Below are 27,117 nucleotides of genomic sequence, written 5' to 3' on the forward strand. Positions count from 1 at the left end.
GATAAACATATCTTCCACTCCTAAAGTAAACAGTAGGTAAATGTTTAATCAATTTCAGGAAACTTTCCTCTTTCAGTAGATTTACTAAATTTACCCCAAATTTTTAAACACATTATGTGTGTTCTTATCAGGTTGAAGACAATATTAAGAATGTCTTACTTTGTTGAATTCTGATCAGTTGAAATAAATGATCATTTGACAAAGTAATTAATTAGTCACACGTTAAGAAAACTTATTGAATGCCCTCTAATGACAAACACTGGAATGAATACAACTAATGATACACCAACAAATAACAATCTAAAATTTAGACTAAATGATCATCTACATGTTTGGAAATATTAAAATACTTCATCAGCATCAAGTTTGTGTTGACAGTTCAGAGGAGTGTGGTTATTAGGTTGTGTTGATCATAACCTTTAACAGAATGAGAAATGAGGGGAAGAAAGATGTTCTACACCATAAACAGAATGGGAAATCAGGGGAAGAAAGAGATGTTCTACACCATAAACAGAATGGGAAATCAGGGGAAGAAAGAGATGTTCTACACCATAAACAGAATGGGAAATCAGGGGAAGAAAGAGATGTTCTACACCATAAACAGAATGGGAAATCAGGGGAAGAAAGACATGTTCTACACCATAAACAGAATGGGAAATCAGGGGAAGAAAGAGATGTTCTACACCATAAACAGAATGGGAAATCAGGGGAAGAAAGAGATGTTCTACACCATAAACAGAATGGGAAATCAGGGGAAGAACTAGATGTTCTACATCATAAACAGAATGGGAAATCAGAATGGGAAATCAGGGGAAGAAAGAGATGTTCTACACCATAAACAGAATGGGAAATCAGGGGAAGAACTAGATGTTCTACACCATAAACAGAATGGGAAATCAGGGGAAGAACTAGATGTTCTACATCATAAACAGAATGGGAAATCAGGGGAAGAAAGAGATGTTCTACACCATAAACAGAATGGGAAATCAGGGGAAGAAAGAGATGTTCTACACCATAAACAGAATGGGAAATCAGGGAAGAAGAGATGTTCTACACCATAAACAGAATGGGAAATCAGGGGAAGAAAGAGATGTTCTACACCATAAACAGAATGGGAAATCAGAGATGTTCTACATCATAAACAGAAAGAAAGAGATGTTCTACACCATAAACAGAATGGGAAATCAGGGGAAGACAGTTCTACACCATAAACAGAATGGGAAATCAGGGGAAGAAAGAGATGTTCTACACCATAAACAGAATGGGAAATCAGGGGAAGAAATGTTCTACACCATAAACAGAATGGGAAATCAGGGGAAGAACTAGATGTTCTACACCATAAACAGAATGGGAAATCAGGGGAAGATAGAGATGTTCTACACCATAAACAGAATGGGAAATCAGGGGAAGAAAGGGATGTTCTACACTATAAACAGAATGGGAAATCAGGGGAAGAACTAGATGTTCTACACCATAAACAGAATGGGAAATAAGGGGAAGAAAGAGATGTTCTACACCATAAACAGAATGGGAAATCAGGGGAAGAAAGAGATGTTCTACACCATAAACAGAATGGGAAATCAGGGGAAGAAAGAGATGTTCTACACCATAAACAGAAGGGGAAATCAGGGGAAGAAAGAGATGTTCTACACCATAAACAGAATGGGAAATCAGGGGAAGAAAGAGATGTTCTACACCATAAACAGAATGGGAAATCAGGGGAAGAAAGAGATGTTCTACACCATAAACAGAATGGGAAATCAGGGGAAGAAAGAGATGTTCTACACCATAAACAGAATGGGAAATCAGGGGAAGAAAGAGATGTTCTACACCATAAACAGAATGGGAAATCAGGGGAAGAAAGAGATGTTCTACACCATAAACAGAATGGGAAATCAGGGGAAGAAAGAGATGTTCTACACCATAAACAGAATGGGAAATCAGGGGAAGAACTAGATGTTCTACACCATAAACAGAATGGGAAATCAGGGGAAGAAAGAGATGTTCTACACCATAAACAGAATGGGAAATCAGCGGAAGAAAGAGATGTTCTACACCATAAACAGAATGGGAAATCAGGGGAAGAAAGAGATGTTCTACATCATAAACAGAATGGGAAATCAGGGGAAGAACTAGATGTTCTACACCATAAACAGAATGGGAAATCAGGGGAAGAAAGAGATGTTCTACACCATAAACAGAATGGGAAATCAGGGGAAGAACTAGATGTTCTACACCATAAACAGAATGGGAAATCAGGGGAAGAACTAGATGTTCTACATCATAAACAGAATGGGAAATCAGGGGAAGATAGAGATGTTCTACACCATAAACAGAATGGGAAATCAGGGGAAGAAAGGGATGTTCTACACTATAAACAGAATGGGAAATCAGGGGAAGAACTAGATGTTCTACACCATAAACAGAATGGGAAATCAGCGGAAGAAAGAGATGTTCTACACCATAAACAGAATGGGAAATCAGGGGAAGAAAGAGATGTTCTACACCATAAACAGAATGGGAAATCAGGGGAAGAAAGAGATGTTCTACACCATAAACAGAATGGGAAATCAGGGGAAGAAAGAGATGTTCTACACCATAAACAGAATGGGAAATCAGGGGAAGAAAGAGATGTTCTACACCATAAACAGAATGGGAAATCAGCGGAAGAAAGAGATGTTCTACACCATAAACAGAATGGGAAATCAGGGGAAGAACTAGATGTTCTACATCATAAACAGAATAGGAAATCAGGAGGAGAAATATATATTCTTTACCAGAATGTAGCCCTTTAATGCTAGCACAATAAATATTTAAGGTGGCAAAGCACATGTATTAATATGAAGATGCCCTTTCAGATAATTTGTGTTTTGCCAGAGGGTGTATGAAAATGAGGTCTTTTAAATTAAGTGATTAAGGAATACATCAATAATGTGATACACATATTTTGTTTTCTAGGAAATGTTCCTACCATCAACTTTTAAACCAGTGTTTTAGTGGAGAGTACCAACAAAGTAGCACAGGAAGAAGGGAGATAATTGTAGCTAGGGAGAAGATAAGGAAATCAACTTATGGTATTGTTTTTGGAATAATTAAGGAAAATGAGAATATAAATAGTTTTTAAAAACTTTCAGTTAAATTAATAATCTTTGTTCTTCATATGATTATCTGAATGTTACAGTTGTGGGATTTCATAACATTACAGTTTGTGATGTGCACACTGCCTCTGAATGATGTGCTCTCAATGTATGAATGATATGTGCAGGATAGCAAAACAGGATGAAATTGGCTAGTTTCCCATTTAATTTTTAATTGGTAATATTAATCAACCATTTTGACCAAACTGCACAAAATTTGTAATCCCATTGCAAATCTGTGCACTTGATACTGTATTGTGTGTGCTTTCAGAAGATGTATCTACAGTATGCACACAAAATTTTGGTGCATTGTGGGATACCACAACTGCATATTCAGTTGTTTTTTTATAAGAAAATCTCTTATTTTCAAATAGAACAATTCATTATTCTTCATAAATATATCATTTTTGTTTTATTTTCCAACAAATGTTTCAACTAGAAATGATACCTCTGTTGAAGTCATGTTTCCGGGTTTAGAGGTCACCTCAGGGTTTAGAGGTCACTGTTACTAATCATAGAATTTTGTCAAATATTGATACTTATACATGAGAGGTTAGACATTCATCAAAGGTTTGTAGTCATTAGAATTACACTGATCTGTTTCTCATGAGTTTTTTTATTTATCACAGGTAACGTAGGTAACCAAGGTCATGTGAGGGTAAAACCAGGAACAAGATGGACAAAACGTTCACAAAAAGTGTCCACTAAAACTCTCCTGAGTCGGCACCTCCAGACATCGCAGGTACTATTTTGTATATCTCATACAAACTTCATATCACATTTTGTACTCATAAAATTGTATTACAGTACATATGAGCAATTATTTCAAATCATTTCTTCATCAAATTTAATTTAATTACTAACAATTTCAAGATCTGTTCATTTATGTTAACTTTAGAAAATGCTGACTTCCAAATTGATTAATTCCTGCTAGACTGTGTAATAAGTTAGTATGTGATAAAGATAACGTTGAGTTCTTGTTTTTCCATGTGGAGTATAGAAAACCAATATATAATAGTCTATGTTCAGTTACACTGACTAGGATTTACTGTTTTGTTTTACTTGATGTTCTCCAGATGTTCATGTTTCTGAGGGGTGTTCTTACCTGTGATATATCAAATGTTTTCCAGATATTCATGTTTCTGAGGCGGGTTCTTACCCGTGTAATACCAGATGAGCTCCTGGGAAAATCAAACAAGAATAAATTATGCAAGTGTATCCTTTGACAGCTAGATTATATATACCACAGTGATGTTGGTGTCACACCTATACAAATGTACCACAGTGATGTTGGTGTCACACTTATACAAATGTACCACAGTGATGTTGGTGTCACACTTATACAAATGTACCACAGTGATGTTGGTGTCACACTTATACAGATGTACCACAGTGATGTTGGTGTCACACTTATACAGATGTACCACAGTGATGTTGGTGTCACACTTATACAAATGTACCACAGTGATGTTGCTGTCACACTTATACAAATGTACCACAGTGATGTTGGTGTTACACTTATACAAATGTACCTCAGTGATGTTGGTGTCACACTTATACAAATGTACCACAGTGATGTTGGTGTCACACTTATACAAATGTACCACAGTGATGTTGGTGTCACACTTATACAAATGTACCACAGTGATGTTGGTGTCACACTTATACAAATGTACCACAGTGATGTTGGTGTCACACTTATACAAATGTACCACAGTGATGTTGGTGTCACACTCATACAAATGTACCACAGTCATGTTGCTGTCACACTTATACAAATGTACCACAATCATACTGCTATAAAACTGTATAATTTTGTTTACCCTAACTAATGCTATTAAGACATCAAGCCATTTCTAAATCTCCGTAAATATGACAAGTTTTCTCTGGCTGAGCTGAAAGTGGACCAGATGAAGGTGTGATTTTTCAGTAATGTTGATATCTTTATTAAGCACTTGCTGCAGTAGGAAGTTGAGGAGGGCTTATTATAATGTTTTGGTCATTTTTGGATACTCATGGCATACCACTTTTTTGTATGAATTCCTGCTATAGTCATGAATGCCAAAGCAGATTTTGACCAAATTTTTAGTATCAAGCATCACTGTGGAAAGTTGAACAAATTTTGTGTGAATGAGGGTTCCTGGCCCCAAGGGTTTGAGGGACTGGCTTAACTATCAAAAATCTTGAAAATCCTGCTCCCCCTGTAGGAATGTCTTAAATGCTTTGGTGAAGGAGAATCAAATTTGTATAAAAGGTGGGTTGTCTCAGCCCCCAGGAATGGGAGAAGCAGGGCCCAATGTGGGAAACAGAGCGAATTCTTTATAACCCAACTCCTGCAGGAATGACTTGATTGTGCTTAAATTTGGTCTTGAGCATTCTTTGGTGAAGAGAAATAAGTTTTGTATAAACAGTGAATCCCTGCCCTCTGGGGCCAGAAGGCCATGGCCTATAGGGGACATAGAGTAAATTATTTAACACCCTACTCCTCCTGTAGGAATGATTTGGTGTTGCCCAAATTAGGTTTCAACCATCATGGATAAAGGGAAATTGATTTTGTTGAAATGTTGGGTCTTGACCCTGTGGGGCACCGTTTTAAGGAGAAAAGTTGTCTTTCATTGTTTCTCTTAAAAATCCTTCCTAGTCATGAACAACATAGCAGAGTTTGACCACATTTGGTCTGAAACATTCATGGGTGAAGGTGAATCAGTTTTGTATAAATCCTGAATTTTTATAAATGGTAGCTATATGCCCTCTGAGGTAGGAAGTTGTGACCCACAAGGTAAAGGAGCAAATTATCTAAAATCTTACTCTTGTAGGATTTTTCTTATATTGCCTAAATTTGGTCTGAGGCATGTTTGGGTGAAGGAGAGCAATTTTGTATGAACAGTGGTATTGAGCCCCTTGGGCAGGAGAGGCATGTTTCAATAGTGGAAATAAAGAGAAGTCTTTAATATCAATCTTCTGTTGTATTTGTTCAGATTTAATCTGAGGAATCTTGGGTGTATAATTTTGTATAAACAGTGCATCTTACCCCCTTGAGGCAAGGGGACGGGGCATAATAGGAGAAATAGATACAATGTTTAAAAGGCTTTCCTTTCACTCTTAGTTTAAAGTAATCAATTTCAGCAAACTAAACCAGGTGAGCAAAACAGTACCTTTGGGCCTCTTCTTCTTTTGCTTTTTTATGCTGTACATGTTTACAAGTCCTGGCCTACCATATATAATCATGATTATTGTTAGGAAATATATATTAATATAAACTGGAAATTACGAAACATGTTTTCGAACATTGAGAAGATCATTGACATTTCTTTTATTTCTTACTAAAAATTGGATAGAATTAACAATAACATTTATCATCATGGTGTAATTTCAAACAAATATAAAACAAGAACAACTAGAGTCTATCGTCTGATATAGGAGCAACAAAATGTTTATTTTAGAAACTTTTAAGGTTTGGTTTTAATCTTTCTCCAGAATTTCATGCCGTACATATGATGTTGATATAATTTGCAGTTGGAAGATATTCCGTGGTTGGCTGCTGTTGCTTTACGAGCTGACCAGCTCCACCTTCTGTCACAAGTAATCTGCTGGATATTCAAGGACTATGTCATGGTGTTGTTAAGGGTATAATCTTTTATCTGTTAACCATAATACTGAGTCCCAAGAAATTTCCACAAAAAGTGACAATATAGACAAAATTTAGAAATCAGAATTGTGTAAGTTTTAGCTAACCTGGAGCGAAGAACTGATGCGCTGAAGCCATGACCTGTTGTCTTTTGTTTGTCAACCTATTACTAAAATGAGCTACTAGTTATGAATGATGGAACAGATTTTGACCAAATTTAGTCAAAAGTGTTATTTTGGGTAGGGGGAAACAAGTTTTTTTTTAAATATCTGTTCTTAGACGCCAGGCACCTGAGGGTCGAAGCCCAAAAGAAGAAATATAGCAAGTTCTTAAATGTCTTTCTCCTTCTGTAAGAAAGGTTTTATTTTGCCCAAATTTGGTCTGAAGCATCCTAGGGTGAAGAGAACTCAATTTTATATAAATACCTGGTCTTTGGAGCCTAGGGCAGGAGGGATGTTAGGAGAAATATCATGATTCTGTCCCAATTTGGTCTGAAGCATGCTTGGGTGAAAGTGAATGAATTTTGTATGTATGGTTGGTCTTGGCCACCTAGGGTCGGTGGGACAGAGCCCTTAGGAAATGAGCAAATTCTCTAAAATTCTTCACCTACAGGAATGTCTGTATGCTGTCAGATGAGAAGGGCAGAGTAGGGCAGGGCCTAAAAGGGATAAAGCAAATTATCTAAAATCCTTCTTTTGTAGAAATGTCTTGATTCTGTCCAAGTTTGGTCTGAGGCATGCTTAATTAATGAAGGGGATCAGTGTTGTATAAACAGTGGGTCTCAGCCCCCAGAGGCAGGAGAGGTAGGACCAAATTGGGGAACTAGAGAAAATTGAAAGGAACCTAATTTGTAGCAACCAGAAATCAGAGATGTTGGGCCCAATAGGGTAAATGTAAGTTCCTAAAAATCCTTCTTCCATGCAAGGATAGTGTCTAAGTTTGGTCTGAAGTAATTTTTATGAATGTTGAATCAGACTTATGTTTGATGACAAGGTCTGGACCCATAGTGTAATTATTTCAGAAATTGTTTTTCATGTTTGAAATTCCTTGTGTAAATGACTGAAGTTGGTAGTTGAATTAGCCAGATGAGTCATACAGGTGTCTTTGGCCTCTTGTTGAGTAGATAATGAAGAATCTGTAGTTGTTAGGGAAATCTGAGAGAGAAATGTTGGTAGAAAAGACACTTGCTCCTATGATATTGTTTGAGTAGGAATTGAGCTCCATGCAGTTAGCTATATACCTAAATAAGTCATGAGTCAGAGAAATCTCAATTGGACTGTAGTTAGTAAATCTCTCTTAAAACTTTAAGAATTGTTGATAAAAGCAATTCCATGTTATAACTGATTGCTAGTACAGAATAGAAGTTCTTATAACCAGTAGAAGATTAGAGTGTGACGTTTCTATGATTACGGGTCACCTTCATCTTATAACACAACTAGTTAAAGATTAGAGTGTGACATTTCTATGACTTCGGGTCACCTTCATCTTATAACACAACCAGTAGAAGATTAGAGTGTGACGTTTCTATGACTACAGGTCACCTTCATCTTATAACACATCCAGTAGAAGATTAGAGTGTGATGTTTCTATGACTACAGGTCACCTTCATCTTATAACACATCCAGTAAAAGATTAGAGTGTGACATTTCTATGACTACAGGTCACCTTCATCTTATAACACAACCAGTAGAAGATTAGAGTGTGATGTTACTATGACTACAGGTCACCTTCATCTTATAACACATCCAGTAGAAGATTAGAGTGTGATGTTTCTATGACTACAGGTCACCTTCAAGGAATCAACCAACTATAATAATTTATACCAATTACTTGAATATTAATCATTTAAGATCAGATCGTTGATTTAGCAGAGTAAAGCATTTTTAAGCCTGATAGTTTGTATTCAGAAATTACAAGAATGTATTCTTGAATTTCAGTCCTTCCTGTACATCACAGAGACAGCACATCATCGTAACCGATTGTTGTATTTCCGAAAGAGAGACTGGTTACGACTTCACATGCGGGGCCTGAACAGTACTGCATATTTGATTTAAGATATTAAACACTTTTTAATTAGAGCATCTGATGATGAATTTGAACATAAATTAAAAACCATCAATGTAAACTTTGCCATTAAAATTACTGTAAAATGTATTACATAAATCAATTCTCTCAAGTGTAATCATGTAAAACTGAGAAACCAACAAAGTGAAATATCACTAAATTTTTAGCCCACCATAAACAAATGCCCTTCATCTACCGTCTTTCATTATCAAACAGTTGTTGTTATCACTCTTGTTAACACTGTATCAATATTTCTTCAATTTTATAAGTAGGCTTGCCTTGATCTGTCCATTTGGGGATTGACTAGAAAATAAGATGGCTTACAGGTGGCCATGTTAGTTTTTGACAGACAGTTTGTTATTCCTATTTCTTGAGAAGGTTTGGAGCCCATTCTCTAGTTGTGCATGGTCCATTTTTAGACTGACCAGAAAAAACAAAATGGCCGATGGGTGGCCATCTTTGTTTTTTGCTGTGATAGTTCATTATTTTGTGATCGCTATTTCTAGAGCAGTGTTTGATCGATTATTTTCAAATTTCGATTGAAGATTTGCCTGTCCCTATCTGTGCATTGTCCATTAAACTGATTAAATACACAAGTTTGCTGACAGGTGGCCATCTTGGTTTTTGATGGTCTTAGATTGTAATTACCTTTACCTGAGAGGAACTTGGAGGAATTTTCAAATTTCATGTACTTCATTAAGAGCATAAACATAAGAGTATTTAATAATTAAAGAGTAGAAAATTAGATAAAAGTCCATCTTTAAAAGAGCAAATAGAGTTAAATAAATGGTGGATGGCAAGATCCCTCTGGGATATCTTGTGTATTTTAGTAACAGACTACTAATTAAGTGCAGCCTTGATTCCATGTTTCACTTTAATTTCTTAGTCTGACAGATCAGTTATATTCAGACATGTACATTCATTTTAAGTTCTGATATTGCTTATTATACCATTACTTTTGCAATAACAATAAGTTAATAATGTATTGAAAGCAAAATGTGTCATTACAGCATTACTGAATAAGAAGATGATTGAGCCTATCACACAGGTAAGCATGTATGATTGATACTGGGACAGAACTTGACTGATGCAGGAATGAACATATAACTGGAATAATTACATCTGTTGGCATTTCAGCTTATCAGTAGATGTAAGAGATGTTTTTACTTGACAGATAGGGTGAAGAAGAGTTATACTCAGCATCAGCATTTTTTGTCTTTTTTTTTCTAGTGCACATTCAGACTTACCTACCTTAGCTTTAATTATTTTGGCTCCTGATTTGGATATTGCCTATTTGTGAGTTAATTTTTTTTGAAAACAATCAGCACTAAACTAATGGTAAATGAAAAAAATACCTTAACCCTTCTGCTTGAGGCTAAGATATTCCCTGTCTAAATGTAACTAGAAAGGTACCCTAACCCTCCAACACCAGACTAAGATATTCCCTGTCCAAATGTAACTAGAAAGGTACCCTAACCCTCCAACACCAGACTAAGATATTCCCTGTCTAAATGTAACTAGAATGTTACTCTAACCCTCCAACACCAGACTAAGATATTCCCTGTCTAAATGTAACTAGAAAGGTACCCTAACCCTCCAACACCAGACTAAGATATTCCCTGTCCAAATGTAACTAGAAAGGTACCCTAACCCTCCAACACCAGACTAAGATATTCCCTGTCCAAATGTAACTAGAAAGGTACCCTAACCCTCCAACACCAGACTAAGATATTCCCTGTCCAAATGTAACTAGAAAGGTACCCTAACCCTCCAACACCAGACTAAGATATTCCCTGTCCAAATGTAACTAGAAAGGTACCCTAACCCTCCAACACCAGACTAAGATATTCCCTGTCCAAATGTAACTAGAAAGGTACCCTAACCCTCCAACACCAGACTAAGATATTCCCTGTCTAAATGTAACTAGAATGTTACCCTAACCCTCCAACACCAGACTAAGATATTCCCTGTCTAAATGTAACTAGAAAGGTACCCTAACCCTTTAACACCAGACTAAGATATTCCCTGTCTAAATGTAACTAGAAAGGTACCCTAACCCTTTAACACCAGACTAAGATATTCCCTGTCTAAATGTAACTAGAAAGGTACCCTAACCCTTTAACACCAGACTAAGATATTCCCTGTCTAAATGTAACTAGAAAGGTACCCTAACCCTTTAACACCAGACTAAGATATTCCCTGTCTAAATGTAACTAGAAAGGTACCCTAACCCTCCAACACCAGACTAAGATATTCCCTGTCTAAATGTAACTAGAAAGGTACCCTAACCCTTTAACACCAGACTAAGATATTCTATGTTCAGTGTTTTATTGTATGACAAAAAGGTCTTGATTACATTATCATGATACAGTAAAACAATATTATTTTAGACTATTGCTCATTATTCTTTTGAAACATATTTTTAGCTCCTTTAGTTTCTTGTTTCTTTAATTTTGTTAGAACAAACACAATAATTAATTGATGATATTGGGGTACCAGGTATGTAAGTTATTACTACCCTGAAAATTGATAAGTTTTCTAGAGATATTTTTATCTCTTCATTATGTCTGCTACTTAAGCCTCACCTGTAAATCAGATGTGATATTTTTAATGAGATATAATCTGTGATGACATCACTGAAAGAACTGTCATTAAAAAGGCGCACTAAACAAGTGTTTTGTAACATAACCAGACTGAAGCTCAAAAGCAGTTGGCTGAGGGCAGTGCACTTGGGGTGGCCAGCTTACGTTTCCTTCCGAAGATGAAATCACTTCGACCTCTTGTGAACCTAGGGAGGAAACCCCCACCAGGATGTAAACAGGTTGGTTCTGTATATGTAAAGAATTATACCCTTAAATGTTAATAATGTGGTGTTTGAGGTGAGGTTCCTTCAACAAATTATTGTGCTGTATGTTTTAACTTCATTAAAAATCACATATATAAATAATATGAACAATACATTATCAAGACAATAAAACTAAATTTCATTTCATTATAGATAAAGTTTAAGCTCTACTAAATTCAAAGCCAGAGTAAATTGATGAACTCATAATTTTTTGGGATTTTCTTTTTCCAGTTTTTTCGTGATTTATATTTGTCAAGTATGCCAACATAAAGTGGTTCTTACAAAGTATGTACCTTTTGTCAACAAAACTGTAAATAACAGGTCTCCCCTTATGATTTATGTTGAGTAGCCTGGATATTACTATCTCAGACTTGAGATTTTTGTTGAGTAGCCTGGATGTTACTATCTCAGACTTCAGCTCTGCTGTTATTTTGGCTCCTGTAGCTTTGTCCTAGAGCAGAACAGATAATATGATAGAAGACATCCTCCAGAATGTGTGGGAAGGGTTATAACACAGGAGGTTAGATTTTAAATTTGAGATTATTTCTATAGCATGAAACCGCTAAAGATATTTATGGTATGATAGTAAAATCCAATTCATCTGCTGTAATACAGAATACTAGTACAGCTGGATGAAAGCATCATTGACAGCCAGTTTGAGGGGGAACTTCTGGGACTGTTCCTGGATGAAAGCATCATTGACAGCCAGTTTGAGGGGGAACTTCTGGGACTGTTCCTGGATGAAAGCATCATTGACAGCCAATTTGGGGGGGAACTTCTGGGACTGTTCCTGGATGAAAGCATCATTGACAGCCAATTTGGGGGGGAACTTCTGGGACTGTTCCTGGATGAAAGCATCATTGACAGCCAATTTGGGGGGGAACTTTTGGGACTGTTCCTGGATGAAAGCATCATTGACAGCCAATTTGGGGGGGAACTTTTGGGACTGTTCCTGGATGAAAGCATCATTGACAGCCAATTTGGGGGGGAACTTCTGGGACTGTTCCTGGATGAAAGCATCATTGACAGCCAATTTGGGGGGGAACTTCTGGGACTGTTCCTGGATGAAAGCATCATTGACAGCCAATTTGGGGGGGAACTTCTGGGACTGTTCCTGGATGAAAGCATCATTGACAGCCAGTTTGGGGGGGAACTTCTGGGACTGTTCCTGGATGAAAGCATCATTGACAGCCAATTTGGGGGGGAACTTCTGGGACTGTTCCTGGATGAAAGCATCATTGACAGCCAATTTGGGGGGGGAACTTCTGGGACTGTTCCTGGATGAAAGCATCATTGACAGCCAATTTGGGGGGGAACTTCTGGGACTGTTCCTGGATGAAAGCATCATTGACAGCCAGTTTGAGGGGGAACTTTTGGGACTGTCTCTGAATCATTGCATTCACTCTAATGAAACCCTCAAAAGATTTAGGTCATATTCAAAACATAACATCAAACTAGAACAGTGCTACATCTTGATTAGGACTTTGATGGCCATCAGTCAAGGTTAAAGGGTTACACTTGATGTCTTTTGGAATAAAAAAGCCACTTTGAACAGGATATCTTATATAACCTCTCAGCAGGTTTAGTTTAGATTCAGGTCATAGTATCACATTAGTAAAATTCTATACCTGATCTCCTTTTGGTGGACATTGTTCAAAGATAAATAGCCAAAGGACACACTAGCTTGACTTGTTTAATTTACTAAAAGAGGAATTTTGTTTCATATTTGACAGAAAATACCCATGAACAGGCAGATGCTGCATATGTTGAACATCCTGAATTATTACAAGGTAAGACTGAAGGTATAAAGCCTCCCTTCAAATAATTTGGGATTTTTTTATAATCACTGTGGACTTTTGATGAGTTATTTTGAAAGACAAGTCTCAGGTACTCGACAATTTAAGTGAAGAGATTTGATTTTTCTGTTATGTTACTTGACCATTGTTTCCTACAGATGTAATTGTAGTTCAGATTCTAACACTTTGCCTCATACAATGATGCTTGTTAAATCCTGTCTGCATTTTACAGGACAAGAATCCTGATTTGGTGGGATCTGCCATATTTGGACTGGACAAAGTCTACCCGATGTGGAAGCAGTTTGCCTTACAGTATCGACAGCAAGGACACAGAAGGTCAATTTCATAATAATACTTTGTAAACAATAGACAGAATTTATATCAATTACGTTATTTTTCTAACAGAAAAACATTAAATGCTACTGTAGATCACTTATATTTATATTTTGTGTTTGATTTATTTTCGTGTTAATATGTGAGGAAAGTCAATTGCATGTCTAAATCCTCCGTGATTATTTGTACAAAGACTTGATGACATCCATACTGATTCAGTTACTGATATCAGAGTCCATATATATGATAGCCCATCATTCGTGAATTTAGTCATTTCTAGGTCACAATTTGCTAATTATGTTTTCGCAAATATGTCTGAATTGGTTAGTTCATGAAATGACTGAGTGATTTACAGTATTTCATTGTCCAGTGATAAGACCACTTGGGTAATCCCTTCTTTGAATTTTAAGTTATGTCTGTATCAGTTTGAAAGTTTACCAACAGCTGTATTGTTTGAAGAAGTGAATCAAGGTTTTTGTTTGAATACAAACTTATTTTTAAGGGTTATTGTTGATTTACATCCTATTAACAGCCAGGTTTGGGTGGTGAAGGAAAACTGGAGTTCCCATAGCATAAACAACAGCCAGCGCCAGTACCTGGCGACTGCCCTATGTAGGTCTTGAACCTGCAACCCAAAGATTGCAAAGCTAGTGATAGAGACCGTTTGACTCCTTAACAACTTGGTCAATTCAGATCAGGGTCAGGGTGATAGATAGTTATTGTATTGTGCGTCTTAGTTATGCTGTGCCCCATTTGCACGGCAATTTTTCTCTCTCTTTTTTTTTTTTAAACTTCTACCAAGAGGATCATCCTGACATAGTGTTGTTTTTCTTGGAGTTTGTCAATATATTATATGACACAATGGATACTACCTTAAACAACATTTTTTTAAGTTCCACTGGTGCCATTAAGCATAGACCTTGTAGACATTTTGAAAAACTCAGTCAAGAATTCACAGTGTTCTTGTTATTTGTCACATTTACTGCTAAAATTCAACACTGTTTCAATTATCCTTGACTAATGATTGTTCACATTACCACTACTGCTTACCCAAAAGCAATTAAAAAAAATGACACTTTATGTTCACTTTCTGGATATCACCTCAATGGTTACTGTTGTATTGGTCTTCAGCTTTCTCTGTTGATATCAAAACCAGTTACATGATATGTATACTTTTCACCTAGCCATCCGGGGTTCGATTCCCAGAACAGATGTAACAAGTCACATGCCCTACCATGTGAGATGCTCTGGTTTCCTCCCACAGTAAGACCCCTCATACTCTTACATCTGGGCCAACAAGAGTGATTAGTATAAGTTGAAGTAACTTGTTCCGCAGTTGTTATAAAATGAAATAAATTTTATATCTTTATATGTATGTGTGAAAACATTAGCTAGAATACAAGACCAAGCTTGTGATTTCAGCTTTGCTGGTAAGCATTGTGTGACAGCACATTGTGACTTGTTTTTCCCTTGTCACAATGCCCTGAGCTTCTAGTGTTAATGAATGCCTTTCTGTAGCTACCATTTTTCTTTCAATCAGGGACCTATTATTTTACTTCAAATTATCTGAGTTTTTCGTGTTTTCTGACTGTTTATTTACTAAGATAAAGTGAGCATTTTGCCTTGACAAATAAAGTTTTTTTTTTAGGTCTGGAATTGCTCCACTTTATTTTGTCAAAGTGGACATTGCTACCTGCTTTGAAGACATCAATCCGGAGAAACTGTTTTCCATCCTCAAGGACATATTTCTGAAGGTATTTTTTGGCAAAAGTTTCTCAAATAATTAGCTAGAAATTCATTTGAATTTTGAAAGGAGGAAAAAGGATTGATGTACGGTTACAACATTATAATAGATTTGATTGAGAGAGCTGTATTTAATGTTCACCTGTGTTAATCAGGTTCCACCTGTTACGTGTATCATGTACAGGTTTGTTCAGGTGTAATATACCACTGACTGGTGGCTGCAAGGACTCCTGTCCGCAGGTCAGCAGATGTGACAATTTTATATGTGACAATTTGCATAAAGGCAGAAGCTGGCGAACACCAGTTGTCATGGGGAAGTGCTAATTAGGGTAGCAATTGGCACATCCTCATGGCATGGAGTGATGGTTTCACTCTACATTTGTATTAGTCCTAACACCGCTTAAAAAAAACTACACGTGTCCATGTAAGACATGCAGTACTCTCAGTTCTTCTCCTCATACAATGCCTATATGTTGGTTTCTGTCGTCAGATCAATGCTGGAATCCAGTCCCAATGTTTTTTGTTATATCAAATCTCTCTGTCATTTAGCCCTATAAATTCACGGAAAGTCATTAGAATGTTAGATAGCTACACAGTGAAACACTTTGACAAGATGCCATGTAATACATATTTCCACAAGCATGATATTACAAAAAACGGATAAATGCGAGGATATGTGTTACAGTTTCAAAGTGCCTTGAAGTCTTAGATTTTGAAAGGTAATGAAAATCTGTACAAACCATATATGGAGACTGCTAAGAAATGCAGGTGATAGTATGTCAGGTCCTGAATTGTTTGGTGATAAGATATGTGGTTGGGACCATGAACAAGACACCTGGCAGTTTTTGCTAAATGTTCAATATGCTTTCTTGGTTGTTTACCAAGAGTAAATTGAATACAGTGTGGTGACAGGCATGGCCGGGTTCAATTTTGTATATACAGAGGACTTTTTCACACAAACAGACTGATTGAACATTGAACTTCCTACATGTAGTTCTTACTTAATTAGACATATTACTTGGTGTACAGATAAGTTTTACATTTTAGGATGAAGAGGACTATCATATTAACAAGTACGTGACTATGTTTGTTGCTGGTGGACAAGTAAAAAGAACCTTCAGAAGAAAAGCATTACCATTGTCGGAATTCAATCCCTTGTTCACAAACTTTGTGAAGGAAACTGTGGAACGTGAAAACCTCAAAAACAATATATTTGTTGACCAGGTACATTGTTGTGTTAATCATAAACATCATATTGGTTGACCAGGTACATTGTTGTGTTAATCATAAACATCATATTGGTTGACCAGGTACATTGTTGTGTTAATCATAAACATCATATTGGTTGACCTAGTACATTGTTGTGTTTTTTCACGAACATCAAACATGAGTTTCATTAAATCTGATTTGAAATGAAAACAAATTTAAGATACCTTTTATTACATAACTCAGAAAATTACATTTTTATAAAATCTAGATTAAATGGAAGCATAAATCATTTTGTTGCACCATTTTAAAATCTTATAATGACATCAACATTGAATCCTGACAGGCCCAGCCAATGAGAAATGACCCGGGGTATCTTACACTAGTGACAAAAATATTTCATATGCAGGTGCACCAGATTATGGGCAAATAATGTGATAAAATGGAATCTTTCACACCTTGCAGATGATATACTGGGATTTCATGTCAAAAGAGAATTGTCAGAAATTTAGGTTTGCTCAGTGTTATTGACACAAAAATCTTTTTCCTAGGTTGCAGATGTCTCCTGTCTCATCCACATGTTGATGAATGATTTTTATAAGCTAGTCAAAAAATTATGGTATTCCATTGCCCTTTTGCCGTTCTATCTGTCTCTTCATTGCAGACTTTTGTCTGACTTGTTTTAAACGATTTCCCCTTCAAACATGGTAGGCCTAATGACAATGACATGAAGTTATGATACCTTGCATAAAAAAACAATTTTATCACCCTTTATTTTTCAACATCTTAATTTTGCTTTTGATACAAGTTTAGAATAAGATACAGTAAAGCCAAATAAAGACTTAAGACTTGTCAGTGATGCTGACGGGCAAGGTTTTTAACTTGTCAGTGATGCTGACGGCCAAGGTTTTTAACTTGTCGGTGATGCTGACGGCCAAGGTTTTTAACTTGTCAGTGATGCTGACGGGCAAGGTTTTTAACTTGTCAGTGATGCTGACGGCCAAGGTTTTTAACTTGTCAGTGATGCTGAGGGCCAAGGTTTTTAACTTGTCAGTGATGCTGACGGCGAAGATTTTCAACTTGTAAGTGATGCTGAGGGCCAAGGTTTTTAACTTGTCGGTGATGCTGAGGGCCAAGGTTTTTAACTTGTCGGCGATGCTGACGGCCAAGGTTTTTAGCTTGTCAGTGATGCTGACGGCCAAGGTTTTTAACTTCTCGGTGATGCTGTGGGCCAAGGTTTTTAACTTGTCAGTGATGCTGACGGCCAAGGTTTTGAACTTCTCGGTGATGCTGTGGGCCAAGGTTTTTAACTTGTCGGTGATGCTGAGGGCCAAGGTTTTAAACTTGTCAGTGATGCTGACGGCCAAGGTTTATAACTTGTCAGTGATGCTGAGGGCCAAGGTTTTTAAATTGTCGGTGATGCTGAGGGCCAAGGTTTTTAACTTGTCGGTGATGCTGAGGGCCAAGGTTTTTAACTTGTTGGTGATGCTGAGGGCCAAGGTTTTTAACTTGTCGGTGATGCTGAGGGCCAAGGTTTTTAACTTGTCGGTGATGCTGAGGGCCAAGGTTTTTAACTTGTCGGTGATGCTGATGGCCAAGGTTTTTAACTTGTTGGTGATGCTGACAGCGAAGGTTTTTAACTTGTCGGTGATGCTGACGGCGAAGGTTTTAAACTTGTCGGTGATGCTGAGGGCGAAGGTTTTTAACTTGTCAGTGATCCTGAGGGCCAAGGTTTTTAACTTGTCAGTGATGCTGAGGGCCAAGGTTTTTAACTTGTCAGTGATGCTGACGGCCAAGGTTTTTAACTAGTCAGTGATGCTGACGGCCAAGGTTTTTAACTTGTCAGTGATGCTGACGGCCAAGGTTTATAACTTGTCGGTGATGCTGACGGCCAAGGTTTATAACTTGTCAGTGATGCTGAGGGCCAAGGTTTTTAACTTGTCAGTGATGCTGAGGGCCAAGGTTTTTAACTTGTCAGTGATGCTGACGGCCAAGGTTTTTAACTAGCGGTGATGCTGAGGGCCAAGGTTTTTAACTAGTCAGTGATGCTGATGGCCAAGGTTTTTAACTTGTCAGTGATGCTGAGGGCCAAGGTTTTTAACTTGTCAGTGATGCTGAGGGCCAAGGTTTTTAACTTGTCAGTGATGCTGAGGGCCAAGGTTTTTAACTTGTTGGTGATGCTGACGGCCAAGGTTTTTAACTAGCGGTGATGCTGAGGGCCAAGGTTTTTAACTAGTGAGTGATGCTGAGGGCCAAGGTTTTTAACTTGTCGGTGATGCTGACGGCCTAGGTTTTTAACTTGTCAGTGATGCTGAGGACCAAGGTTTTTAACTTGTCAGTGATGCTGACGGCCAAGGTTTTTAACTTGTTGGTGATGCTGACGGCCTAGGTTTTTAACTTGTCAGTGATGCTGATGGCCAAGGTTTTTAACTAGTCAGTGATGCTGACGGCCAAGGTTTTTAACTTGTCAGTGATGCTGACGGCCAAGGTTTATAACTTGTCGGTGATGCTGACGGCCAAGGTTTATAACTTGTCAGTGATGCTGAGGGCCAAGGTTTTTAACTTGTCAGTGATGCTGAGGGCCAAGGTTTTTAACTTGTCAGTGATGCTGACGGCCAAGGTTTTTAACTAGCGGTGATGCTGAGGGCCAAGGTTTTTAACTAGTCAGTGATGCTGACGGCCAAGGTTTTTAACTTGTCAGTGATGCTGAGGGCCAAGGTTTTTAACTTGTCAGTGATGCTGAGGGCCAAGGTTTTTAACTTGTCAGTGATGCTGAGGGCCAAGGTTTTTAACTTGTCGGTGATGCTGACGGCCAAGGTTTTTAACTAGCGGTGATGCTGAGGGCCAAGGTTTTTAACTAGTGAGTGATGCTGAGGGCCAAGGTTTTTAACTTGTCGGTGATGCTGACGGCCTAGGTTTTTAACTTGTCAGTGATGCTGAGGACCAAGGTTTTTAACTTGTCAGTGATGCTGACGGCCAAGGTTTTTAACTTGTTGGTGATGCTGACGGCCTAGGTTTTTAACTTGTCAGTGATGCTGATGGCCAAGGTTTTTAACTTGTCAGTGATGCTGACGGCCAAGGTTTTTAACTTGTCAGTGATGCTGAGGGCCAAGGTTTTTAACTTGTCAGTGATGCTGAGGGCCAAGGTTTTTAACTTGTCGGTGATGCTGAGGGCCAATGTTTTTAACTTGTCGGTGATGCTGATGGCCAATGTTTTTAACTTGTCGGTGATGCTGATGGCCAAGGTTTTTAACTTGTCGGTGATGCTGACGGCCAAGGTTTTTAACTTGTCGGTGATGCTGACGGCCTAGGTTTTTAACTTGTCAGTGATGCTGATGGCCAAGGTTTTTAACTTGTCGGTGATGCTGACGGCCAAGGTTTTTAACTTGTCGGTGATGCTGAGGGCCAAGGTTTTTAACTTGTCAGTGATGCTGAGGGCCAAGGTTTTTAACTTGTCAGTGATGCTGACGGCCAAGGTTTTTAACTTGTCAGTGATGCTGAGGGCCAAGGTTTTTAACTTGTCAGTGATGCTGAGGGCCAAGGTTTTTAACTTGTCAGTGATGCTGTGGCCAATGTTTTTAACTTGTCGGTGATGCTGAGGGCCAATGTTTTTAACTTGTCGGTGATGCTGATGGCCAAGGTTTTTAACTTGTCGGTGATGCTGAGGGCCAAGGTTTTTAACTTGTCAGTGATGCTGACAGCTAAGGTTTTTAACTTGTCAGTGATGCTGAGGGCCAAGGTTTTTAACTTGTCAGTGATGCTGACGGCCAAGGTTTATAACTTGTCAGTGATGCTGAGGGCCAAGGTTTATAACTTGTCAGTGATGTTGAGGGCCAAGGTTTTTAACTTGTCAGTGATGCTGAGGGCCAAGGTTTTCAACTTGTCAGTGATAATGACGGCCAAAATTTAAAAACCTTTTAAGGTGACTTGGAACTTACCGAACAATTGTGCTTTTTAACTTTTGTTGTTCCTTGTTTCAGGTGGTGTCTCAGTCTGAGAACTCTCAACACTTATTAAAGCAGCTGAAGTCTCATTTGTTCAACAATCTTATAAAGGTACTATTTTCTAACTGAATTAATCTCCTCAACACTATATTGTAGGGGCATAACATGTTCATTTTACTGGTTCAGTATTGTTAGTGTTATGTACCTCCCATTGGTAATACTGTGTGTTTTACAGTCACTGAATGTTTGTGAATTCATCATTTTTACATTCTGGTATTTTTAGCACCTTATATCCATGATCTGTGTTCCGTCTGTCCACAAACATTTCTTTTTATCGCTATTTCTAGAGGATTGGATTGACCTTCCTTGAATTTCATCTGGTTCCTAGTTGTGTCAGATTGATTTTGCGACTGATCAGGCAAATGAAATGGCTGAGAGAAGGCCAGCTTGGATTTTGACAATGAAAGTGATGTTATTGCTATTTCTTGAGAAGTAGTTAATGGATCTTTCTCAAATTTTATAATGTAATTTCTCCTTCATCCATAATTATGCCCTTTTGATTTTGGGACTGATCAGAAAAATAAAATGGTGGACAGGTGACCATCTTTGATTTGGGCAGTTAAAGATTAATACATGAATCTCTATTTCTAAAAATAAATGTAATTAAGAGCAGATGAAAGAGGCGAAAAGATGTCGAAAGATCAATTTTTTAAATTAGCAGATAGACATCAAATGATTAGGGATGCCAAGATCCCTCTGATCTGTGATAGACTCTGTTTTAGTAATTGGTTGTTAAGAGATTAAGTATTATTCAAATTAGCCAAGGTAAGAACTTCTTTGTCATGCCAAAAAGACATGTGTATAATGTGATAATGTGGGACCATACACCCTGCCTAAGTCATGTGTATATTGTGGGACCATACACCCTGCCTAAGTCATGTGTATATTGTGGGACCATACACCCTGCCTAAGTCATGTGTATAATGTGGGACCATACACCCTGCCTAAGTCATGTGTATAATGTGGGACCATACACCTTGCCTAAGACATGTTTATAACAAAAGGACCATACACCCTGCCTAAGACATGTGTATAATGTGGGACCATTCACCCTGCCTAAGACATGTGTATAATGTGGGACCATACACCTTGTCTAAGACATGTGTATAATGTGGGACCATACACCCTGCCTAAGACCTGTGTATAATGTGGGACCATTCACCCTGCCTAAGCCATGTGTATAATGTGGGACCTTTCACCCTGCCTAAGACATGTGTATGATGTGGGACCATTCACCCTGCCTAAGACGTGTATAATGTGGGACCATACACCCTGCCTAAGTCATGTGTATATTGTGGGACCATACACCCTGCCTAAGACCTGTGTATAATGTGGGACCATTCACCCTGCCTAAGCCATGTGTATAATGTGGGACCATACACCCTGCCTAAGACATGTGTATAATGTGGGACCATACACCCTGCCAAAGACATGTGTATAATGTGGGACCATACACCTTGCCTAAGACATGTTTATAACAAAAGGACCATACACCCTGCCTAAGACATGTGTATAATGTGGGACCATTCACCCTGCCTAAGACATGTGTATAATGTGGGACCATACACCCTGTCTAAGACATGTGTATAATGTGGGACCATACACCCTGCCTAAGACTTGTGTATAATGTGGGACCATTCACCCTGCCTAAGACATGTGTATGATGTGGGACCATTCACCGTGCCTAAGACGTGTATAATGTGGGACCATACACCCTGCCTAAGACATGTGTCTAAATCGGGACCATACACCCTGTCTAAGACATGTGTATAATGTGGGACCATACACCCTGTCTAAGACATGTGTATAATGTGGGACAGTATACCCTGTCTAAGATCTGTGTACCAGGTGGGACAGTATACCCTGTCTAAGATCTGTGTACCAGGTGGGACAGTATACCCTGTCTAAGATCTGTGTACCAGGTGGGACAGTATACCCTGTCTTAAGATCTATGTATCAGATTAGAATAATGTTTGTGTTTTTATACATAGGTTGGAAAGAAATATTATCGCCAGGCGTCAGGAATCAGTCAGGGTTCCATCCTATCCACAATGCTTTGTAACCTGTATTATGGTCACTTTGAAAAGAAGTTGTTTTCCTTGCTGGAGGGAGAGGAGCTTAGGATGAGGATTGTAGATGACTCACTATTTGTGACGCCACACAAGGACAGGGCAATTTATTTCCTTAATCTTATGTTTAAAGGTCAGTAGTCTCTATCTACAACTCCTGTAATACCTGTAATTTCCTGTAATACCGGTAATTTCCTGTAATACCTGTAATTACCTACAATACCTGTAATTTCTTGTTATACCTGTAATTTCCTGTAATACCAGTAATTTCCTGTAATACCTGTAATTTCCTGTAATACCTGTAATTTCCTGTAATACCTGTAATTTCCTGTAATACCTGTAATTTCCTGTAATACCTGTAATTTCCTATAATACCTGTCATTTCGTGTAATACCTGTAATTTCCTGTAATACCTGTAATTTACTGTAATACCTATAATTTCCTGTACATACCTGTAAATTCCTGGAATTTACTGTAATCCCTGTAATATCCTGTAATATCTGTAATTTCCTGTAATATCGGTAATTTCCTGTTATACCTGTAATTTCCTGTAATACCGGTAATTTCCTGTAATACCGGTAATTTCCTGTAATACCCGTAATTTCCTGTAAAACCTGTAATTTCCTGTAATACCTATGATACCAGTAATTTACCGCTGTAATTACCTGTTATACCTGAAATTTCTTGTAATACCTGTAATTACCTATAGTACCTGTTATTTCCTGTAATACCTGTAATTTCTTGTAATACCCGTAATTTCCTGTAATACCCGTAATTTCCTGTAAAACCTGTAAGTTCCTGTAATACCAGTAATTTCCTGCTGTAATTATCTGTAATTTCTTGTAATACCTGTAATTTACTGTAATACCTATAATTTCCTGTACATACCTGTAAATTCCTGGAATTTACTGTAATCCCTGTAATATCCTGTAATATCTGTAATACCTGTAATTTCCTGTAATATCGGTAATTTCCTGTTATACCTGTAATTTCCTGTAAAACCAGTAATTTCCTGCTGTAATTACCTGTAATTTCTTGTAATACCTGTAATTTCCTGTAAAACCAGTAATTTCCTGCTGTAATTACCTGTAATACCCGTAATTTCTTGCAATACTTGTAATTTCCTGTAATACCTGTCATTTCCTGCTGTAATTTCCTGTAATACCTGTAATTTCTTGTAATACCTGTAATTTCCTGTAATACCTGTAATTTTCTGAAATACCTGTAATTTCTTTTTGCTTTATATTTGTGACTATCAAGACAAATATGCTTTTTTAATTATGAGCTAGTGATAATTCATCCTTCCCAGAGAATTATAAGATATATTATTGAGTGTTCAAAACTGACATGGTCATCACATCCATATTCACAGTGAATTCTCACATGACAGCGCCAGATTCAAAGTCATTATTGAAAGTTTAAAGGAATAATCTTTCTTTCCCTAGGAATGGCTGATTATAACCTACATGTAAACCCTGACAAAGTTCTCCTAAACTTTCCTCTGGAACAGAACGATATTGGATCCTTTCCAGTGATACAAACAGGTAAGTCTGGGGCTTGTGGACTTTGTGTTGAAACTTTTATTAATGTAATGCTTAAATATTGATTAATAAAGAATATTGATAGCTCCAAATTGTCATGTGTCTGTTAACTTTTTCTGCAAAACGATACTAGTCATGAATGAATGGGATGTACAGGAAAGATGTTTTAAACAAAATCAGATTTTAAATTAAAATGATGAAAGAAATTAAGTATCGCTTGGAATAATTAAGTTGAGGTAACCAGAACTGCACAGATTTTAATAAAGTCATAATGTTGTCAGAGCTACAACATTGCATGTAATAGCATTCTTCAGAACTTCAGAAATTTGATACAAAGTGTTCCTTGAAAATGTGTTAAGAGATATTGATATTTTCAAATATCAGTCTAAGTTTTATCATTAACACCACATTATCTGAATGTTCATTTGACTCAATTTGAAACAGAAATTTCTAATACATTAGAATTTGTTTCAGAATGGTTTCCGTGGTGTGGGATGTTATTTAATACTTTAACTCTCCAGGCTAGTATGGACTTCTCCAGATACGCTGGCATCTGTGAGTATTTCCTGTCAATATGTAAATTTAAAGGAATATGTACATAGAACAAACTTTTTTGAAACATTAACAGGTATAATCATCAGAAATGCTTCGTTTTATTTCCGAAAGTTTCTCAAAATAATTTTGACTTCTAGTAAACACTGCATTCATGTTAAATTCTTAAAAGAACATTTAGATATTTCTGTTGTTTTTATGGATACATACACATTGAAGTACTTCCCTGTGAAGACTTTCAGCTTGTTATCATCAGATGGTTAACATTTCTGACAGGCAGCATTCCTGTATGAAGATTATGAAATTGTCACTATGTCTTGATACATATAATTATTAAAGTTCTAAATTGATCCTTCTCAAATTTCATAGAGTTTCTTGGTACCTAAAAAAATGGACTGATAATCAGCCATCTTAGTTTTTGAACCTGAATATTTGGATTTTAATTTGATAGGTTCCACAAGCTAGTTAAGGTGTTCATTGTCAATTTAGAATTATTACCTGTATTTTAAGAGGTAGTCTTAAATTCCATATAATTAAGAGAAATAACAATAAAGACAGGAAAAGTTCCAGATTCTACATTTAAAAAAGCAAATGAAGATCATACAATGATCCTGTTGGATCTCTTGTTCAAACTGAAAGTACATGAAGATGACATGTGTCAAGTCATTGCAATAAATGAAGTGATTTTTTTTTCTGTTCAATAAAGCTGTTGCTGATACTATGAGCTTTGACCTTTCTGAGGATCTGTTGATGACCTTGAAACAGAAGCTCTTGCAGTATGTATCCTACTGAATTGTATATTGATTATGAAATAGAAGAAATCAGGCCATCTTGATGTGAGACAATATTTTATTTGATTGTGTAGAAGTTTTTATGCTTCCTGAAAATTGTTAAGGGAGGATATAGTTGCTGATTTGTCAATCATTCAGTCCATCAGTAAGATGAGTTTGAAAAGTCAAACAGGAAGGGTCTACACATAAAAAAAGTACTTTGGAAAGATCACAAACCAACCAATTATCGTATTGATAAATAATTGATGTATATGTGTCACTAAACACTACTTAATCTTTGTCTCTAATGGCAATTAAAGCTTGGAAATATACGCATCATTCTGTGAATTGTTAATATATCCAGATAGTTAAATGATTGATTAGGTAGTGCTTTGAACCCATTCAGATACCTTGTTAATCAGATACATGGTATACATTTCTGTGTGTGAAGTACATTTTGTGTGTAATATACATATTTTTTAGGGGTTTCTTACCCATTCAGATACTGTGCATGGCTCTACTATATTGAACTGTGGGGTACTCATATTTTGTGTTTACCCATTCAGATACTGTAAATGTACATATTTTGGGGGTACTCTTACCCATTCAGATACTGTAAATGTACATATTTTGGGGGTACTCTTACCCATTCAGATACTGTAAATGTACATATTTTGGGGGTACTCTTACCCATTCAGATACTGTAAATATACATATTTTTGGGGTACTCTTACCCATTCAGATACTGTAAATGTACATATTTTGGGGGTATTCTTACCCATTCAGATACTGTATTCTTACCCATTCAGATACTGTAAATATACATATTTTTGGGGTATTCTTACCCATTCAGATACTGTAAATATACATATTTTGGGGGTACTCTTACCCATTCAGATACTGTAAATATACATATTTTTGGGGTATTCTTACCCATTCAGATACTGTCTGTAATATACTGTAAATATACATATTTTTGGGGTCTTACCCATTCAGATACTGTAAATATACATATTTTTGTATTCTTACCCATTCAGATACTGTAAATATACATATTTTGGGGGTACTCTTACCCATTCAGATACTGTAAATATACATATTTTTGGGGTATTCTTACCCATTCAGATACTGTATTCTTACCCATTCAGATACTGTAAATGTACATATTTTGGGGGTACTCTTACCCATTCAGATACTGTAAATGTACATATTTTGGGGGTACTCTTACCCATTCAGATACTGTAAATATACATATTTTTAGGGTATTCTTACCCATTCAGATACTGTAAATATACATATTACCCATTCAGATACTGTAAATGTACATATTTTGGGGGTATTCTTACATTTGGGGGTACTCTTACCCATTCAGATACTGTATTCTTACCCATTCAGATACTGTAAATATACATATTTTTAGGGTATTCTT

The 27,117-nt window shown here is 37.1% G+C and overlaps 1 protein-coding gene across 1 annotated transcript in view; it reads left to right on the plus strand.

The window, feature by feature from the left end:
- The window catches only part of LOC132559122 (telomerase reverse transcriptase-like), a 38,749-nt gene that overhangs the window by 4,728 nt on the left and 6,904 nt on the right, over positions 1 to 27,117 (plus strand). Inside the window, exons 6-23 of the mRNA XM_060223730.1 lie at positions 2,959 to 3,074; positions 3,767 to 3,879; positions 4,268 to 4,352; positions 4,980 to 5,053; positions 6,654 to 6,764; positions 8,703 to 8,799; positions 9,840 to 9,877; positions 11,522 to 11,650; positions 13,408 to 13,464; positions 13,703 to 13,806; positions 15,452 to 15,557; positions 16,594 to 16,770; positions 20,733 to 20,807; positions 22,748 to 22,958; positions 24,271 to 24,369; positions 24,841 to 24,921; positions 25,625 to 25,694; positions 26,077 to 26,094. Of these exons, the coding sequence (XP_060079713.1) occupies positions 2,959 to 3,074; positions 3,767 to 3,879; positions 4,268 to 4,352; positions 4,980 to 5,053; positions 6,654 to 6,764; positions 8,703 to 8,799; positions 9,840 to 9,877; positions 11,522 to 11,650; positions 13,408 to 13,464; positions 13,703 to 13,806; positions 15,452 to 15,557; positions 16,594 to 16,770; positions 20,733 to 20,807; positions 22,748 to 22,958; positions 24,271 to 24,369; positions 24,841 to 24,921; positions 25,625 to 25,694; positions 26,077 to 26,094 (1,761 nt within the window). The remainder of the gene's footprint in view (positions 1 to 2,958; positions 3,075 to 3,766; positions 3,880 to 4,267; positions 4,353 to 4,979; positions 5,054 to 6,653; positions 6,765 to 8,702; positions 8,800 to 9,839; positions 9,878 to 11,521; positions 11,651 to 13,407; positions 13,465 to 13,702; positions 13,807 to 15,451; positions 15,558 to 16,593; positions 16,771 to 20,732; positions 20,808 to 22,747; positions 22,959 to 24,270; positions 24,370 to 24,840; positions 24,922 to 25,624; positions 25,695 to 26,076; positions 26,095 to 27,117) is intronic.

The sequence above is a fragment of the Ylistrum balloti genome, unplaced genomic scaffold (assembly GCF_031769215.1).
Source record: "Ylistrum balloti isolate Yb309-2 unplaced genomic scaffold, AGI_CSIRO_Ybal_v1 Utg370858, whole genome shotgun sequence".
Classification (NCBI taxonomy): domain Eukaryota; kingdom Metazoa; phylum Mollusca; class Bivalvia; order Pectinida; family Pectinidae; genus Ylistrum; species Ylistrum balloti.